Here is a 21,712-nt window from a genome sequence, read left to right on the forward strand (position 1 = left end):
ACTGACATTATTCATTCATTCAACAAACATTCATGAAATGCCTTCTACATATGCCAGGCACTGAACTGGTGCTTGAGATGATGCATCACTAAAAAAACCCCCAAAAAACAAAGATCCTTGTCATGATGGAGCTTATATTCCAGGGAGAGAAGGGATGGGTGGAGCAATGGTAGAGGCAGGTGATAATACACCAAGTAGAATAAATAGGTTAGTTATACACTGTGCTACGGAACTGGAAAACATGAAACAAGGTAAGGGCACTGGGCTCGCAAGGTGCCACTGGGCATGAAGGGGAGGGAGTAGGCCATACAGTCATAAAGGAAAGGTCATTCTAGGGGAGGGAACAACAGTAAAAGGCAGGTCATCAGGCAGGAGCTCCCTGGCAGGTGGAGGAAGAGTGAGCGGACCTGTGTAGTTGGAGGAGGGCCAGAGGGGAGTAGGAGAGGAGGTTTGAGACAAAACAGGGCAGGAAGCCAATCTGGTAGAGCACCGTCGGCCACTGAAACAGCCTGGCTTTTACTCTGACCTCAGGAAGGAATCAATGAAAGATTCCAATCAGATTTTGTTTCCAAAGGATCACTAGGCTGCTATGCTGAGAAAAGAGGGGTGGATAGGGTGGTGTAGTAGTAGAGCAATAGTGAGAAGGGTCAGATCTGCCTGTGTGATAGTTTCTTACAGACTTACAGACTGTTAGAATTTGTTATGAGTTTCAAATATACAAAAGTAGAGACAACAGTATAACAGACTTTCCTATACCTATAATCCACATTCCATAGTTATTAATTTATGGCTTACTGCCTCCCACTGTCCATCAATGGCCAAGATTATTTTGACACAAACTGGATATTGTTCGAAGGAAGGGAACACTAACAGGATCTCCCAACAAATGAGATGAGTGTTATATGATAGGAAGAGTAGTCACCAAGGACTCCAAGGCTTTTTTGGCCTGAGCAAATAGAAGGTTGGGGATGCCACCAACTGAGAAAGGAAAAGGCTACAGGTGGAAAGGTTTATGGGGGAAAGACTAGGAACTCACATGACATACGTCGAGTTTGGGCTATTAAACACCCAGTTAGAGAAGCTGAACAGGCAAGTGATAAACAAATGTAGAGTTCAGAGAGTCTGGTCCCAAGACCTGAGAACACTATCCCTAGAAAGTCCTGCTTGCAAAGGTGGCTCTTGGATTTCAGGAAGGTTTCCACCACTTCCAGAACTGATAAGAGTGGCTCACTGTTCCTAGGTGGTTTGAACAATGTGGTTTATTGTTGAACACCTGCTTTCCTGCTGGGAGTCTGAAATTTTTGGTACATGTCAGGCAGATGTGTTTACGTGACCAGCTCCAAATAAAAAATCTGGGTACCGAGTCTCTAATGAGCTGCCCTGGCAGACAACAACATTTCACATGTATTTTGACAACTTATTGCTGGAAGAATTAAGCATGTCTTATATGACTCTAATGGGATAGGACTCCCGGAAGGTTGTGCCTGGTTTCCTTTGGACTTCATCCCATGTGCCTTTTCCTTTGCTAATTTTGCTCTGTGTCCTTCCATTGTACTATAAATCACAGCTGAGAATAAAACTACATGTTGAATCCTGTGTACTCCTAGTGAATCATCGAAACTGAATGGTCTTGAGAACCTCTAATACACATCTTTTTCAATAAATTTGCTGGGAATGCAAACAGGAAGGGAGGTATCAAGATGAAAAACAAAATTTTGCACTTATAGCCCAAAAATTAAAAAAAAAAAAAGCCGATGGGGAAAGAAGACAAGATGTTTAAAAGAACAGGGCCCATATTTTAAAACTAGCAATTTAGGTTATGCAGCATTTGCTGGGTGACTTTTTTATTCAACTATTTACTTAGAAAAATGCCTTTGATTCATGAAGCGATGGAATTAAACTAAGATATTACAGAAGCTGCCTGGAGAGTGCTCATTAACAATTACAAAGAGCATCCGTTCACAGCAAGTTTTGTTTTACCAAGAGATCAAGAATAGCTCCTTCTACAGCATAATTAATTTTCTATTTCAGCCCAGATCTGAAAATAGTAGGTATTAAAAAGACTAGGTGTTCAGTAATGGAATGAATTAATGCAACGTCATGAATAGCATTAAAAAACCACCCCTGCAAACCGTGGGTGACATCTGCCATTCCCGGTCCCAAATAAACCAAAACTGCATCTAACCAAAGCGATTAGTACTTTGCCATATTTTTGGTAAGAATGAATGATAATTTTCTCTATTTCTTTTTACTATTTGAAACTATCCCACAAAGCAACCAAGAAAACATATGATTATAAAATAAAAAAAAAAAAGAAAACATATGATTATGGAGTACAGTAATACAGTAAAAGTATACTAGGACATACCATTAAGATAAGAGCTGCCTCTAATTTATTAAAGGGAATCTACATATATTTTATGTCAATGACCAAAACATTTTTGGAAATTCTCCTTTAGATTGCCAGGACATTCTTCAGAAACAGCAAAGTAAGCTAAGCATCATCCATGTGAAGGGCTCTGTCATAAGGCTGGAGGGGCTATGAGAACCCTAAGAGCTCCCTACAAAGAGTTTCTAATGTAGTACAGAATAACGGAAGCATGAAATGGATGTGCAGAAACTGGTGGTCATTAGAACAGCACTAGAAAATTGCTCGTAGGACCTGACAAAAGTAGTTGCCAAGGACCAGACAGTGATGCCTATAACCAGAGGGGACAAAGAAGCCACCTGAAGCAGAAGCCTTCAGAGATGAAAGACACAAAAAGGAAGGAAGGAGGAGGCCACCTGGGAAAGGTCATGAGTATCTAAGAAGGAGAGCAACAAAAGTAACAAAAGCCGAGGAGTAACAAACGCCTTCAGCAGAAGTGATAAGTAATTTTACCTTAGTATCTTTAACGAGAAGGAAACAAAGAAACCGTCATTTACTGTGTAAAAAATTAATATGCTAGACACTTAACATCTATTATATAATTTTAATTCTCACAAAAGCCTATGAAGTAAGAATTATTATTCCATCTTACAGATGAGGAAACTGAAGCTTCATTAAACATAATTCTAAGTCCTAGTCTAACAAAGGGTGTTACTACTGTCTTGGGGTAAAAGCCAGGACAGGCCTATTAAATAAAGAGGCTGACTTTCCAGAGGTTCATAAACTATAAATTCACCTTGAAAAATATTTATAGGCCTCAAATTCACATTCATAGGAAGGAGGAGAAAAAAGATAAATCATCTTTATTAGTTCAGTGACAATTCTAAAAACAAAACCAAAAATGTACTGTCTCTTTCTAACCACTAATAATTTTAAAGGACTCTTTTATTTTCTTTTCTTAGAGAGATGAAATTTAAGTGTGAAGAGCTGATCCTACTATTTTTCATGATTAATGTATAACATCTATGATTATTTTTAGTATTTTTTATTACAAAGATTGAGAATGCTGTAACACAGGATCATATCCTCACTCCTCAATGGTAACAATATAGTACTACAATTTTCTTGGACAATGAAAACAATACTGCATACCTATTATAAGCTTCTCCAAGTATCCAGCAAAAATACACCATCCTATACAATTCATCAAAGATCTGAGTACCTACAACTTACAAGGCACTGCGACTTGTTACTTGCTACTGTGTTAGAACCCAACTATGGAACACCACTATACTACGCTCCTAAGGTGAACTAGGAGATATCATGGTGCAATGAAAGGAAGATTGGGATGCTATTTTGGCAACAAGCTATGAAATTTTGGGCAGATTGACTTTCTGAATATCAACTGTTGTCATCCATAAATAAAACGAAGGCTTTTCCATATGAAAAACATTAAATGAGGTATATAGCTGACCTAGTCTTAATCTTCCTTTGCTTATTTACTTATTAAATAGATAAGAAGAATTTTGATATTATGTAAAATCCAGTTACATTCTTAAGTTAAAATGAATTAATCCAAAACAGAAATATATTCCATTAATCCAAAATAGAAATATATTCTATCTCTGCCCCACCCAAAAACAAAAGAAAAACCTAATCCTTTAAAAAATTTCACTATCATATCACCAGCAGCATAGTTATTTTTAAAACACTTCCAACAGGTACCTATTTCTTGAGAAGTTTAACCTTCACCCCTTCATATTACTTTGGGAAAAGAAGGATAGATGGATTCAGAAGAAAGAGGAGCAAGCTTTAAATCAGAAAAGCTTGGAAACAAGTCCCAGCCTTTGTTCTTTCTTTCTAAAAAAAGGGGATGATGCTATCTGTCTCAAAGTCTGCCGTGTGAATTCAAGCAAGTGCCTGTACCATACCCTATGTGATGGCTGGCACGAGTCCTTAAAAAAATATATTAGTTCACTTCAGGCACTCTACACTTTCCCAGCCAGATCTTCTTTATCACTTTAGATGAATTCTAATATCTAGCAAATTTTTATAGAAAGAAAATATTAGAAATAGCATAATCCTTACTCTGGCTCATTTGTATAAGGTCGTATATTTATCTTATTCTATACCAGGTATTCTCAATTGGAGTGATATCATCCCCCTCCCCAACAGGGATGAAAAATGGGTTTTAGAGGTAGAGGAAAAAAACATCACTTTTATGTACAGAGCATAAAGATATATATACAGTACATGAAGAGATAAACACACATTTTAAAATTTCATAAGGAGTGATTAGGAAAAAATATCTTCAAAGGCTTCTTAGGAAGGTGATAATGAAAATAAGGCTGAGAAATACTGCTATATTTTTTCAGGATACAGTGGAATTACTAGTTCTCAAAATCACTGTCATACTTTTTAATTAAAATAAATCAAAATTTAATCCATTTCTTTAAGGGCTTTTCTTCAAGGACTTGTACCAATATTAAAATAATAATAATAATAATAATAATAATAAAAGAGGTACAACTTGTACAACTTGTGATCTTTATCTATAGAAAAGCTGACTAAGGAAAACAATCCTAATTAGGAATTGCAATCTAAGATCAAGATCATTGAAATTACCAGTTAGACGTTATCAAAAGTAAGAAAATACCAGATAGGGAAATTTGGCATCCCACAAACTTGACACATCAGTTTCTCTCTCAGTAGCAAAGAGAGAGCAGATAGTTTGTTAAGAAAGGTAAAAAAGAGAAGACAAGGAAAGAAAGACTATTTGGGGCAGGGGTGGGGGGAGGCGGAGGAGGATGCGCAACTGCTGTCCAAACTGACAGCTGCACATGGTCTCACGGATACATAGCCAGCTTCTCCAGACAACCCTCACTGATGCTACGGTGAGTGGGCCAGAGACATGGAAGGGCAGGGAGAAAGTGCCAGCAGTTGCCTGAAATGGAAGAAGCCAGTACCAAGCTGTAAGGCCTGCAGCATTTAACTGGACTCTAAGGAACAACAGGATGGAACAATAGGTCACACAGTCCACAGAGATCTCTCCCTCCCTTCCTTTTGTTCTTATTTTCAGTCTAGACAAGAACAGCACATTCATTACACTGTGCTCCCCTCCAGCTGAAAAGAGAGAAAATTGTGAAGCCTGACAGGGCCTTGCTTTGTCACTAGAGTAAGTTTGTTTTGCTCCCTATTGTCAGCGCATGAACTCCTTAAGAGCAAGAAATTTGTCCCCCTCCTCTTCCATGGACCCAGCTCAGATGGTGCTCAAACACTGTTCTACCAGATGTGATCTACACTGCTTAGCACTGGGCCCCTTCTGTGCTTCCTGCCTATCCAGACGATCTAGACTAAGCTTTTTAAAAACTGTTTATCAAAATGCGTATCTTTTTATATAGTTTTGACTCTGAACAATGTAAATGGTTTACACATTTGAAAATTAAATTTAATCTGGAGAAAAAGTAAGCCCTATAAATGACTCAACAGAAACTGAACCGAGCTGCATAACAAATTTAAGAACCACGTAGAGAAAGGAATTATTTCAAGTAACTTCTGAGCATAGCATTCTGATTATAAATCCTTAAGAGGTATATACTAAGGACCAAAAACTTCAGAGAAGTTTTCAGATATTGGTTTCTATCTATATTTCCCACTAAAAGGAACCAAGGCTCCTGAGAGGAAGAGATTCCAAATTCCGGCCACTGAGCACAAATACTTGTGCCAGAAAACACAGAAGTACCTAAAACCAAAGGAGTCCTGTCAAACGGCATGGATTAGCTCCCATGGCCAGATGAGGCACAATTTGATTAAATAAGTAGTAACAGCTTTAATTGATGGAAACACACTGAATACATAGAAATGCCCATGTCTATAGCAACATCCAGAAAAAAGAGAGAAGACAAAGAAGGGTGGAAGTAGGTAAGGAAACTCTTCTTTATAGACCAATGCTAATATAGAGGACAGACTCTAAAAGTCATCATTTAACCAGAATAACTAAATCAGGGAAGGATCACCAAATGAATACCAAAACAGTTAAAAAGTTGTTGGTGAACGGAATATTCACACAGTGCCAAAGTATCGCCCTGGAGATTATTTACAAAGTGTGAAGCTAACAGCGCATCCTGAGAGGAGAGCTCTGGCAGCTCCCTCTTAACGAAAGGTTGAACATGGGTTCACTAATAGTGAGACAACTAGAAGGGCTGTGCCTCCTGATGTGATGCAACAGGAAGGATCTAATACCACAAATGAGGCTTCTTGTCAACACACACACACACACACACACACACACACACACACGATCTAATCAAGCCTCCCAACCTAATTTCCAGTTTCCAGGAAACATAGGAGGGAGGGACCAGTTAAAGCACAACACAAGGAAACAGGCAAATCAGAATGTGGGATATTCTATAAAACAACTGGCTGGATTCTTCCAAAAGTCAATTTCTTAAAAATGAAGAGAAGAGAAGAGAAGAGAAGAGAAGAGAAGAGAAGAGAAGAGAAGAGAAGAAAGAAAGAAAGAAAGAAAGAAAGAAAGAAAGAAAGAAAGAAAGAAAGAAAGGGAGGGGCCAGGAGGACACAGAGGAACTGATCTAGACAAAAACTGGGTCAAAAGATAACCAAATGTAATGCACAAACCTTGGCACATTTGAGGATATCTGAATACAGACTGAACATCAGGCAAAACTCTGTCAGAATTAATTCTTTTAGTTGGTGTTATGATTACGTGGAATACCGTATTTTAAGAGAAGGACACTAATGGTGGTGCCATGACAATACACATGTAACACATACACAAAATGCTAACAACTGTTGAATCTAACCAAAGGACAGAGCATGTTCATTCCTTCAACAGTTCTGTAATTATGCACATTTTCATAGTAAAAGGTTCGGGGGAAATTATTAAAATAAAAACATAAAATTCCTGGAGATAAATCTTACTCTGAGAGTTTATGGACCCAAGTTGAGAATTACTCATCTAGCTAATTTATCTTCTTACCTTCCAGGGCATTAACTCAAAAGTAATGGGATATCCCAAAATTGTAAGAAACAAACTATCAGTCCCTCATGTTAAGATGCAAGGATTGAAAGGAAGGGGTTTATCAAGAATCCAAACAACCACTTCAATCAAGTTTCCCTGAAAACACATCAAAAACATACATACACACATGAGTGCCTGTCCAGCTGGGGAAATCTGAACAAGCTCCGTGGACTGTATCGGGGCCAAGTGCCGGCGGCCTGCACTGGTCCAAAGCCATGCTGGCAGACGCTGTGTAATGGTGCAGGCTTGTTTGTTATAATCGAACATCGAGTACGGGTCAAATCCTTAACTTGTACGAGCAACTGTTTGCCCTGCCTGATTTTGGGCAAGGGCCTCCATTATGAAGATGCTACCACTGCAGAAAACTGGGTGCAGGGTACAGGAGAACCCCCCCCCTATAATTTTCTGCAAGTTCTCTGAATCTATAATTATTCCAGAAACAGAAAACAACACATTATAGATCTCATGTCCTGGTGTTCTCCAGTTTGAACATATCCTTAACCTGCTCCTTAAACCCTTTCCACAACAATCTGATAAATGACAAGCTTTCTTTAAAAAGAGCTCTTCAAAATCCTAAAGACAGTCAATTCTTAAAACTGTGAAAGTCTGAGAAGAAATACAAAGAGATCTCTACATCTCTTGCACATAAACGCCTTCCATCTAGGCTCCTCACTTCCCTGCATAGTACCTTTACTTCACCCAGGGTGAATTATGAATTTTCAGTTGGCTCCGTTTTCCAGGATCACAAAATCAAGAACAGAGGTGATGAGGACTCAGCGCAGCCAGCCTAGAGCACATTCATTCAGGGATGCCAACAGCTGACAGCTCGGGAGTAGAGCAGCCACGCCACTGAGCTCCCCACGTCTGCTACTTTTCTGGCCTTCTGAGCCTAAGGAGTAACTAGTAGGCTGGTAAACGCTTCTCAGTTTCACCTAAGAAAGAGGCTCAAGAGGCAGGACACATCTGTGATTTTTCTGAAGAATAAGCATTCACACTTTTTGCTCCTGAGAAGAAACTGAGTTGAATTCAGGAACCATAGAGAATCCTCCTCTCATCAATAGGACCACCCCCAACAGCTCCTTCTGCTGGAGCTGAAACCAGAAACATCAGCTGCAAATTTCCCCCATGCCAGCCTGCTCCCTTCTGCTCCCAGATCCCCCTCTAGGCCAATGCCTAAAACTTGACAAGAGCTGGGAGGCCCTTGATGTGAGGGGCAGCAAGGGCATGTTTTCCAGGGTGCCAGCTGCACGCTATCTTCTACCCATAATCAATACTTGCTCTGAGCCCCGACTGTGCCCCAAGCTATAGCACAGAGGTCACTCTGCATAGAGGTCACTGTATGAAAACAGCACACAAGAAACATTACTGAGAGGTCAATATGGTAAATGGCTGATTGGGTTTGTATTTGTTCTGAAGACTGACCATCTGGTTTTCATTTTACCTGAACACATGGGTTTTGCATAATTATTTTTAAAGGAGTCCTGAAAATGCATTTGTCCAACATTGCCTGATTTTGCAGGCAAGGAAATACTTTTTGTATACAACTCAACAAAAGTAGAGTACAAAAACATCTATCACACACATAGTATGTATTTCATAGCTATGCTCATAGAAAGATGATTAAAAGTAAATAAACCAAAGCACCAACAGTGGTTACTGTAACGTGGCAGTATAAAGATTTAATTTTGAAAATATTTTCCAATACTATACACTTTTTTTAAAAGCAGTGATCATATACTGCACAGTTATCATCAGAGCTGGGCTTAAGGGAAGAGGGATGCTCTGGAGAAGACACACCTCATTCAGATCCCATTTCAGATGTGGAAGGGAGCACAGCCTGGTTGGTGACAAAAGCTCTGTCAGCCAGGGCAGCACAGGCTGAAGCGAGAAAAGAAATGCAACTCCCAGGGCGCCTGGGTGGCTCAGTTGGTTAAGCGACTGACTCTTGATCTGGGCTCAGGTCATGGGATGGAGTTCTGCAGGGGCTCCACGCTCAGTGGGGAGTCTGAGATTCTCTCAACCTCTGCTTCCCCCCCCCCACTCACACATGCCGCTTGCACTTGCCCTCTTTCTCTCAACCAATCAATAAGATGGAAAGAAAAAAAAAAAGGAAATGCAACTCTCAGAACTTCCAAGTGCTTCATAAAATTCCAAAGCTTACATTCAAAATGGCACCCAGTCGGCTAATAAACAAGTCAGGAAGTGTGTTAATAAATGCCAAAGAACACAGGCTCTAGCTACACCATTTCCCACTGCGGCACCAACACCATGCACAGTGGCAGGAATGGAGGCTTGAGAGGAAGGTGACATCCATCATTCCATTCACAGAGGGCACTTCAGAAATAACTTGACTATTGTATTTAAATCACAGTTAAGTTAGAATTTTTGTTTCTTCACCACTCTTTAAAATAATCTTAAAAATAATATTTAACTGGAAAGCATCCAATTTCCCCGAGTTGTACACCAAGATAGGGTCACTATAAGGCAACAGAATAGTCCATTATCACAGTAGGTTACAAGAATCTTTCAACCAAGCAATGGGTCCCTTTTCATTATAGTGCCCAGTATTCTCTTTGGCAGAAAAAAAGAGAGCAGCCCATATTCAAATATTTGTATAAATTTCTATCAGTTGTCCCATAGCCCACAGGTAACCATGTTTTCTAATTCTTACTAATATACATACACACTGGAGATGAGCGTGTTCTTAGAGACCAAGGGAGAATAGGACCAAGGAGGAAACCTCTCTAGAATGCTCAACTGCACACCTGAGATCAGTTTAGCCATATTTCCCTAGACCAACCCCAGATTTGGGGAAGACTATGGCTTGATTTAAAGATATCCCAAATAGGGTGCCTGGGTGGATCAGTCGGTTAGGTGCCCAACTATTGATTTTGGCTCAGGTCATGATCTCGGGGTCGTGAGATCGAGCCCTTGCTTCATAGTCTCACCCTCTCCCTCTGTCCCTCCCCTGCCCCCGCAAGCACGTTTGTGTGCTCTCTCTAAGAAAAAGAAAAGTAAATTTTAAAAAAATACCCCAGATCCCCATGGCTGCTAGCTAACTCTCTAGAATCTGTGATATACGATGGTAAATCTTATTCGTAAGTAGGCAAGTTAGAAGCAACCATGAGAATGAAAGGTAAGATTTCAGACAAAAATAATTTAAAGTACAATGCATTTGGTTCACTACAACCTATGGTTATCTTTAAAAAGTTAAGTATGGACTTCTGCATGTATGTACATGCCCAGGAACATATACACTTACTTTTGTGTGAGTTAATCTCTCCTCTTTCCCATCTAAAGCTACAGAGTAAATCCTCATGTGACCATTTCAAGAACTATTTTTTGCTACTAAATTTTGCCAACAATCTGCTCAGCATTCTAGCAGATGTTTCTGTTTTCAAACCTCTGGGAACTTGGCTCGATCTGTTTTCTTTCCCCATGTTAAAAATAAAAGAAATGGCCCAAATGTGGCCTAATACCCTAGAGAAGCTTTTCCCCACCCCACACCCCCTCAATCTCCCTATTCATGTGACCTCCACGTTCCCTTCTCAAATCTTTTCTTTTCCATTAGAGAAGATGTTTCCAATTATGGTCCATTAAGTTGCCAAGGATGACATCACTCAGATTTTTTTTTTTTTTTTTTTTTTTTTTAAAAAGAAAATGCTACTGATTCCTAGTTACTTGGGGACCATCTGCAACAATTTAAGCCAACTAGTCTGCTGGACCTTATGAACCCGCCATGTCACAGGAGGGCAATTTGTTCAAGATTGATTCTACGAACAGAACAATACTATTACATTGGGGGTTAGAGGGACAGGAGGATCTTGTCTTTTATATAATGATTTCTTTAAAATTATTTGTGACCCAACCTTACCTCAGTGACATCCATAACTTTGATGGCCGCCAGCTGACCTGTTTTAACATGTCGACCCTGAAAAACAGAGAAAAGAAAGATAATTGGCACCACTGTTTTGCATGATCATTAGAACAGAATGGTTGAAGTTTCAATAAATCATCTCTTTTGTACTTCTTCCCAAAACTGATGATGAAATTAATCCCGTGCTCTCCAGTAGAATAATATGGGTTGTAATACCAATGAACCACACTTAATAAACAAAACAAGTAGTAGAGCCAATGAGTTTTGATAAAGTATCAATTCTTTTCTTTCTCAGGTTCAATTTACATATCATTACCTCTCAACCTAAGCAACTTAAATAATATTTTCTTCTATACATCAGGTTGACCGCATTTTCTTTTTTAACATTCTGCATGAATGAAATGACCCAAAAAAGCTTCTTGATAATTTTCAGAAATGGATAGCAGTCATTTTTCCCTGGTGTACTCTGAAGACCCATTACTTGATTTTATGAAAGTTATACTGAGAGTCTTCTTTGAAGCTTTCCTGCAGTCCCAAGGTAGGGAAGTTGGAGAATAATTACCCAGAGTAAGTGAGTGTACAGAGAGATAGGGATGACGCAGAAAGAGAGAGAGCCTTTTTACAGTGATAGTGTAACTCCTGACCTCAGACCTAAAACTCATTATTTCTATCCCTGGGCTTCTCAAACGAACGTGAGGTCAATCTCTCAGTCAGATGAACAGGACTAGATTTAATTCCCATCAGCCCTGTGTCTCTCCATCCACTCCTTGCAGGGCTCTGCTGGCCATTTCCCAGGCGAGTAACATAGAGCAACCCAGATCTCCTGAGCTGCATCTACTTCAGGACTTTGTGGACATTGGTCCTTCTTCAACAATTGTAAAGCAGAAAGAATGTCCCCATATCTCCCAAGAGCCTGCCTCTCTTGTGGTCTCATGATGAACAGCTATGAACTTTAGAACTTGAAACCTGAGGAAAGCTCTCCATTTAGTCTGGAAAGCTTACCCGGGAACTCAAGTTACATCTAGGACAAAACAACTCCATGAACATGACACTGTATTACAATTACATCTCAACTATATGAGGTCACAGTGGCATGGAGTCCTGCAATGGCCCAGCAGTTCACAAGCAGGAACTACACAGCAACGTAACATACAGATAACCAGCACAAATAAAATCCATAGGCCAAGAACCTCATCCCAACTCTCGCCAACCCACAGATACCACTACCTCCCTCCAAAGTGAACTACCTTCCTGGTCTTCAAAAGTGCTGCCATGTAAGTGGGGGCACCACCTCCCACAACACATAGACCTGCAGTTTAGACAGTCTCAAGTTCTGCTTCTGAGGCAAGCAGGCTTGTCCCACACTGGTCCATCCATGGCCCAAGGAACTGCCTCCTGCCCTGTCAGCTATTTCCCAGCTACCATTCCACAGCATGCTTTTCCAGCATGGCCAGCCTCAGCAGGTCTGAACTGTCCCCTCAACTGTGGCTTCAGTACTCCAACATCACACCTTCCCCAACTTGGTCACATGGCCCCGCTGAACAGTCTGGCACTCTTCCTGAATTCACAGCTGAGTAACCCACATCCTGAAAGAAATGCTGCCCTGGATATATGTTACCATACAGAACACAAAATGATCTAAGAAGCCATTCGACATCTACAGAAGCTCCACCTCAGAGATGCCAGAGTGGAATACAACCGTGTGTCAGAAAAGTAGTAATTTATGAACAGTATATGGGCTCCCATAGTTCTGATTCTACTGCCATTTTTACTACCTGTCTAAGATTCAGTATCTTTTGATGATGTTCATTCTTGAATCACTCATTTAAAATATTTGCCTATGGGTGTTCTGGATCTGTAACCTCAGCCTTTTTAAGCTTTTTAACCCCCAGCTCTGTACTAAGCACTGATACACAGGAAACTGAGTGGTCCTTCATGTCACGGGCATTGGCAGGATCCTAAAGCTACAGGACAGTGACCCAGAAGCATGGACTCCACCATCAAGACTGCATCCACACTTCATGTCCTCCACTTGGTAACAAACAACACTGCCTTAGCCTCCTGTCTGTACAAGAGGGGAATAGTGGTGTCCAATTCACGGGTTTATCATAAAGAATAACTATGATGCAAAGAACAGTGCAGGAAATAAAATAATGGTAAATAACATAATAAATATGGTAATAAAATACAACTGGACCTTGTTTCCCTCAATTGTAAGATAGAAAATTAATTTATTAGCATAGTATCAAAACAATTCCCATGACTATAACTGGTTAACACAACCATGAAGCCAAATTAATTATGATTTCCTTAAATCCAAGAGCAAAGAGGAGAACTTAAGAGAACAGAGTATTAAGTAAAATTCCAGTGCTTTCTATATAAGGGACACAAAGATCATCTATCTCCTTAGCACCCAGGCAGCCCTCAAAACTGGAAACACATACCTGATTACTCTTTCTGGGTTACTTCCAAATTACTAAAGCAAACTGCTTGCTGACAGAATCAAATGATGAGAGAAAATGTCATAAGAGTTGCTCCTAACTTTTGTTCTTTTTAAAGAAATAAATAGCATTGAGTTGGGAATGTGTTAGGTGAGGTGTGGGGGAGGGGAAAGTCTTCTGAGTATCTGATATGGTAACTTAAGATCCTTATAGATGAAAAAAATCCATGGGTCTATGGAAAAAACCTCCCAGATGTTTATGTAATACAGCAGTATTTCCCTCTATGCCTAAACTCAAGACCACAGGAGTATTCCCAAGACTTAGCAATTTGACAGTGGCATAAAAGCTTAGAGTTGTGAATTCGCTTTACACAGAATGTGAGTATCCCTTACTAAGGGATTAGAGAATCAGGACCTAACAACTAATCAATTATTTTTGTGTCAGAGGGTGGACCATGCAAAGGCATTAGTCTTCATTAATGCATACCAGGTCTTCCAAAATTAGGTCCCTTTTAAATTTAAATTTAAATTGGGAAACTAAGAATTCTGTCTCCCTCCTTTCTGAGAAACAAGACAACGAATGGAAAGAAACGAAATTTGGGATTCTGGGTGTATTAGGCTTTCATTTCTCTGTTACCACCTCATTACTATATATTTCCTTAGGAAAGTTTCCTAGGATCACTGTAGGATCCCAAAGTCCTTTTTAGAATAGGTAGGCTAGAAATAAAGTACATAAAGTTCTGGCCATCATATCTGGCATATAGTGGGCTCTAAGATAGAGTCTTCCTCTCTCCACTCCCACCAGAGGCCTATGCTAACCCCTTCTCCTTAATTCCCCTTGAAACTACCCTAACCCTAGTCAATTTAGGCCCATTTCTCATTTTCAAAAGACATGGCCAATATGGAGAAAGGCAGTGGGGTACTAAAGTAATGTACTTCCCTAATTATTTTTAAAGAAGAAACAAAAACAAAACCTCTAAATTTGAAACAGAAATAATAATCGATCTACTCAAATGGGTCATCTTTGCAAAAAAGAACCAAATGGCGAGCAACAGCCAAGGAGAAAAACTACAGCTGGGACTGAAACATACAAAACATCTATATGCAAGTAATTGTGTGTGAAGGAGGTCATATGAAGAGTTGTCTGAAAAGATAAAAATCTGTCAGTGATTTAACTCAACACTACCCCAGAGAGAATATATTAAAGGTTCCTCTCGGGGTGGGTTACATGCTTAAGTCTACAAAAGCCAGGTGCCCCCACCCATCAGGGAGGCCCTACCTGTGCTCCTTTGGCAACACTTTAGAGCTATAACAAATGGCCCTCAGTAGTACATGAAGAGAAAATACACATAATCATAACCCACTGCATTGTGCTGGGGACTCGAGGATACAAGCAAAGGCATTATTTCACTGGAGTCTGAGGCTACACATCTAATGTATCATTTCACTCTGACCTCTATGCCATCTCTTAAAGGCTGCTTCATGCAGTCTGCTCCCTACAGATGACCAATTTGACCACTTTCCTTCATCTGAGTCTGGATCCAGCATGCTGTGTCACTGAAATGCCTAGCCTGCACATGGAGGGGTTTGGAACTTCACTTTAATAGGCCCTTTCTTTCCATTGTATCATCCACTTTTAGAACACCCGGTATATGATTTGGTCAGCATTAAATATACATACCTAACATCCATTTATGAACTTGACTCTCTTGGCCTATTGCTTCATTTCTTGGACATGGTGTCCTATTCAGTGTTATAAAATGCCAGAAGGAAGAGACTAAAGGCCCTTGGCTTTTTTTTTTTTTTTAAAGATTTTATTTATTTATTTATTTGACAGAGAGAGACAGCCAGCGAGAAAGGGAACACAAGCAGGGGGAGTGGGAGAGGAAGAAGCAGGCTCATAGCGGAGGAGCCTGATGTGGGGCTCGATCCCAGAACACTGGGATCACACCCTGAGCCAAAAGCAGATGCTTAACGACTGAGCCACCCAGGCGCCCTAAGGCTCCTGGCTTTATATATGAGGCACCATGTGAACATTAATGCACTTATGAGGCATCCAATGAGAAAAAGGTCCCAAATACCATTCACAGCTATTTTCTTAGTAGCTCCTAAAAAAATTTATGAAGGCCAGCAAAGCTGGCCATTATCCTATTCTACGGATGAAGAACTCTAAGGTGAATGTTATTATCTGCCCATGGTACAATGGCAGCAGGATTCCCTTTCCACAATGATTATATAAAATTGCAAGGGATGGACTCCTACCATTTCTACCAACTTGTCAAATTGCTGCTATTCAGGTCTTTTGCTTTTAAAGAAATAGCTTAAATTATTTCCCCTCAATGCCCTTAAAGGGTTACCAAGATTTGGAATTAAAATCGTTGCTGCAATAAATATTTCATACAAAGTCAGATTGGCTCACACTACCCAGAATTGCCCCCTTCAGTAGAACAACCTTTGTGGCATTTGACTTATTTTTGGTCTTTAAATGGGGGAAATGAATGTTTCTTTTTTTTAAAAGGAAAACTCAAACTGTTCTTGGCAGACATTCAAGATAAGGAAAATGCCCTATTACTAACTCTCCTTCATGTTTCTAATGGAGTCAAAACTGCCACCTTGCAACTACAAATATGCGTTACATTTATGATACATGTCCCAAGGAAAAAAACAAATCCACACACACATGTGGTTTTAAAATGCAGGGCACTGTGGCAGCGTGTCTGTCTGCCTCTAATGAAGTCTGTCCCTAACCCACAAAGAAGAGCCTACCGGCAGAAGGAACAGCATTCAAGGGAAGCTTTTAAATCCCAACAGGAAAAAGATGGCATATCACCAACTACTAGGTAACTAACTCACGTTACATAATCTTTACCCAGACCCCCAGGTAACTCCATTAAAATACGTTTGCTGAATACATATGCTTACTGAGAGGCAAAATCTAATGGTCTCATTCACAAGAGGAAACTTAAAGGGGGTGTAAGTGAATCTAATTTCGAAATGAAAGACCAAGTCCTTAACTCAGGACTCGTCTCCTCGGGGATGGTCATGCTGCTGTTCGACACCTATCATCCCTTGTCCTATGGCAGCAGCATCTCATACCTTAACAAGGACGTGCACTGCACCTTAGCAGCTCCTCTTCTGCACTCGGAGCTTCCAATTTAACTCTGACCTTTCTTCACAGAAACATAAAGCTTTTGTACTCATTCAGCCTGAGAGTGTGGACAGACTATTAGAGAAGAAAACTCTACCAAATTTATGACAAGGTAAATAAACACAATTCAGGAACAACAAATATTTTCTTCTCTCAACAACCCAGAGGGGTGCATACTTACAGCTGGAACTCAAGCAAGCACGACCCTTATGACACCTGGAAAGCATTCCAGTACTAGAGATAGGACTGTAAGAATAGGACACAAGGCACCAGGATGTCCCCACTCTTGGGGCATGTAGTGAACAAAACCACTTTCTATGCACTTTCATTTACTCCTGATACAACCCAACATATGTACCAATGTCCCCATTTCATACATAGAGAAACTGAAGCTTTAAGAGGATTAAGTGGTTAAGGTAATCAGCTCAAGATTCATACCCTGACTTGTTCCCTATACCAGGCTGTAAACTTTAAATTAGAAACAACCACAACATCCCATTAAACCAACTTACATAGGAGTTGCCGGGTATACTGTTCTATAACATAAATATTTTAAGATTATAATCAAACATGGAAATGTAGTAACCAATAATAAAAAACTTACTCTCAATCTCTGGACTTTCCTCTCCTATGGTAAATCAGAAAAAGTCAATGAAAGAACATCCTGAAGGAATTCTTCAGGGAATCTGAAGGCATATGTGAACACATTCAAGCCCCTCATTCTTGGCTTTCTGAAAGTGGTTAACAGGCTTGTTTGTTCCTTCCTTTATCTCACCATAAATTTTCTTTCAACTAATACTGGAGTCAGAATGCTTTTCCTTTATGCTGAGTTTAACCTGAAACAAAAACTCCAGAGATTACCTTCCTGATATTGGTTTTCTATTTGCTTAACAGAAAAACCCATTGACGCCAGAACTCAGTAAACTGAAGACTGACTATATCTAACCAGTACCCAGGACATGCCCTATGCTGCCAGGGGAGATAAAAACACCACACCTGCCCTCAGGAAGTTTATAATTTAGAGGGGTATTAAAAACAAAAAATCCGCAAGAAGGGGCACTACAGAGGAACATTGTACCACATAGCAGAAACACTTAGGAAACAGGACAGTGTGACACGAATTGCTCTGCTTTGGCACGAGGTGCAAAGGTGTTGTTAAAGGGACCATCACTGTGAGGCTAATAGTGTAGACCCACCATGGAGGCTGTAGCAGGGCCTTCAAGGATTGCCCTGCTCTCGAAGATCATCAAAGCACAAGATGTGGATCCCTTGAGATGTGAACTGCAAATTCTCCTTACCAAATCCCACAAAGGGACAGTTTATAAAGGTATCAATGGGCCAGGAGGAAGGGGGAGAACTCAGTGACTCATCCAGGACTAGAAGATCTGTCACAAACCTGCATCACCTCTCTCCAAACATGTAAGGACAAAAGGAGCTTTTCCTACTCTGCACCCGATCAAGAAGATGCCAGTCTCCCACTGAGTCAGAAGAGGGCATTCCATCATGGAGTGACTTGGTGCCTGCCGCAGAAGGGCCAACGACCAACTGCTCCTCATTCCCATCCAACATGGTAGCTGTTACTTGATCTTAATGATTTTTTTAGTGGTGTTTTGTTGGTTTGCAGATGTAATATTTTACATATAAGAGGTTTACTATGGGAGAGATGTTAAGCATTTCTATTAAGCATGTCAAAATCAATTGCAAAAATCACTCACTTTCACCCATAATGTATAGACTTCTAGGCTCCATCCCAGACTCATACAAGAGAATTCCATTAAGGGGGGTATAAGAATCCATAACTTTTTAAGCCAGTCTCTAGTGATTCTTACACATTATGAAGTTTGGAAATCACTTTTCCAAGCTTGTATTAAAAAGCCCAAATTCAAGCTTTCATAACCTTTTTGGACTATACAGTATTTACTTACAGTAACATATACACTCATTGTCTTAGCTAGGGGTTTTGATATGTGAAGGTTAGATTTAGAACATGTAAATTCTAAGAAATGTCAACTATGTTTATAATAAAAACAAAGAACTTATGTTCTGAAATGTTCAGGAGCTGAAAGATAGGCAAGCCTAGTTAACAAAATAGCTGATTTTACAGACAAGAAGGTACACCCAGAGAGCAGGAAGGACACACAGCAGTGGGGCTATGCCCGCAGTGTGCCAATTTTCTCCCCAGGATGTCTTATCACATCATACATAGTTCAACTTAAAAATTCCAACAGGGGAAGGGAGGGTGAACAAGCGGAGCACAAAAGATTTTTAGGGAAGTTAACCTACTCTGTACTATACCATAATGATGGATACAGGTCATCTCCACAGAATGGGCAACACCAACCCTAATGTAAACTATGGACTCAGTGATTATGACATGTCAATGTAGATTCATCAATTGTACAAAATGTGTCACTCTGGTGAGGGATGTCATAATGGGGGAGGTTATGCACATGTGGGAGCAAGGGGTGTATAGAAATCTCAGTATCTTCCTCTCAATTTTGCTATGAACCTAAAACTGCTCTAATAAAGATTAAAACATTTTTTTAAAATTCCAATCTGCTCCGCCTTATATTTCCTTATTTTAAAGGACAAATATGAACCTACATGACCATGTGGTGAATGGCATGAGTTCAGCACTGGGCAATCCACTGACCACTCTTTGTAAGATTCCACATCCATCCACCCCAAAGGCAAAGGCCAGCTTCACCGGTTCTGCACTGCAAATCCAAAACCACAGTCCCCCCACTCCCGAATGCTCTCTTCTAGGACGTGTCTGCGAAAATTCTAAAACTCAACCAAAGAGAAGAGGCATATTACCCAGACAGCACTCCATAAGCCATTTAAGATAAGGAGCCACATAATTAACTAGAGAGAGACAGCTCAGAGCATTTCAGGAAACACCTCAGTCTTCTTAACACCTCCTTATAACAGAGCAGGAATAATGGCAACATGACCCCACCAACACCTGTTCTTCCCATCACACTGCTCCACAGCCCAAACAAATATAAGGTGAGCAGTTCATATTTTTGCACATTTCATCCTTATAACTAATATTTCTCATTACAGTCAACATCTGCTTATCTGCCTCTTCCTCCTCCCTTCCGTGATCCTCCCTTCCTGTGGATGAGCAGAAAGGCAGAGAAAGCGCAGGAACATGTCAGTGTTAGGAGGTCAGTCCAGACTTGCAATTTAATAAGAAGACAGTGCTTCTATTCCTGAAGAGTTTAAAATTAAAGACCTCAATATAGAATTATGCCTTTCTTAGGTTGGAGCTATCTTATCTGGAACAACATTCCTTTAAGGACAATTATGCCTCGGTAGCAGAGAATGTACAGATTTAACTTCCACTAAGAATTACAATCAAAATAAACAGCATGAAAAACTTTTATCTAGTGCCCACTCCCCAATAAATGAGTCATTTTGATGCATACTTCTTTTTTCTCTAAAAGCCCAATCTGGATGGAAATCTTTCCAAACCCTGAAATCTTGAGTACATTAAAGTTACTTTTCTTAATGGCTCAGGGAAATCATTATGAACATCAATTACTATCCTGTCCTTGCAATTAAGTGACAGCCTCCGGGAACATTACGTAAGGTGGTAATATTCTGACTCCTACGAAGAAAGGGCCCAGTCATCCGAGTTCTACATACTTATTCTGTCATTTTCAGCTGTGCTCTAGAACAGATGAGGGGCGGGGGAGCTAGCACTGTAGCAAAAAGCACCTTCAAGTTGAGAAGTGGAGACAATTTAGATGCACTCATACATGAAAGGGACAAGAAAGAAATACTGCCAGGAGAGTTTATGCGTAATTCCTTCAAAGACGGAGGGATTTGGCTGGGCAGTGGGTAGGTGGGAAGAAACAGCAGCTGCTTTTTAAAGTACACCTAGTGAAGCTGCATTAAAAAGGACAGTGCCCCTTAAAGGAGGCAGTAGCCCCACGGTATGATACATACATGGGCCAGCGGACGGACTACAGTATCAAGTGTGAGGAATCATATTTTAAGAGGGAGACTGGAAAATTTAAAAAGCACCAATAGTAAGCATTCAGAAAATACCAAGGACAAAAAAATCAGCATATCTATTCTTACATTAATAGTAAAAGAAAAGGCAGTGGAAAGTCTTCAAATCCAAGCACCTAAAACAAGAGATTTGGGATTCTGCAAACAAGTTATTACTAACATTTAAATAACATTTGCAACTGCCTTTCCCCCTAATTACATGAAAAACTCAACTGAGTTCAAATTCAGCAATTTTGTTTAAAATAACAAAAGAATGAGTAATAGCATAATGAACTCCATATCCTTTACTATAGGCAAACATATGTATAAAGTTACTAGCCACTATGAGATATGGACATTCAACAGCTAAGTAGTCGATGTGGTAATGCTAGAACTGAAATTTGATTACATGATTCTGTCAAGATACATTAAATGATGGTAATTTTTTTAAAAGATTTTTTATTTATTTATTTGACAGAGAGAGACAGCCATCGAGAGAGGGAACACAAGCAGGGGGAGTGGGAGAGGAAGAAGCAGGCTCCCAGGGGAGCAGGGAGCCCGATGCAGGGCTCGATCCCAGGACCCTGGGATCGTGCCCTGAGCCGAAGGCAGACGCTTAACGACTAAGCCACCCAGGCGCCCCTAAATGATGGTAATTTAACTAAGCACTGGACAAAAGAAAATGACCAATGGAGATACAATGCACAGCTCCTAGAACACACATTCCCTTAAGTGCTCTCACAGCAAGAACCGCACGTAATAAACATGCTGTCTCAAGCTATGAAACATGGTGAGTTCACCTTTCTTTCTCTACTCTTCCACATGATTGGAATTGTTAT

The 21,712-nt window shown here is 40.1% G+C and overlaps 1 protein-coding gene across 50 annotated transcripts in view; it reads right to left on the minus strand.

Moving 5' to 3' along the window:
• The window catches only part of MAP4K4 (mitogen-activated protein kinase kinase kinase kinase 4), a 188,650-nt gene that overhangs the window by 95,077 nt on the left and 71,861 nt on the right, over window positions 1–21,712 (minus strand). For all 50 annotated transcript variants that reach the window (XM_087863250.1, XM_087863249.1, XM_087863254.1 and 47 more), the window contains exon 3: window positions 11,284–11,340. In XM_087863250.1, coding sequence (XP_087719376.1) covers window positions 11,284–11,340 — 57 coding nt within the window. The remainder of the gene's footprint in view (window positions 1–11,283; window positions 11,341–21,712) is intronic.

Source organism: Ursus americanus, chromosome 7 (genome assembly GCF_024610735.1).
Source record: "Ursus americanus isolate L20-20 chromosome 7, mUrsAme1.1.p, whole genome shotgun sequence".
In the NCBI taxonomy this organism is placed as follows: Eukaryota; Metazoa; Chordata; class Mammalia; order Carnivora; family Ursidae; genus Ursus; species Ursus americanus.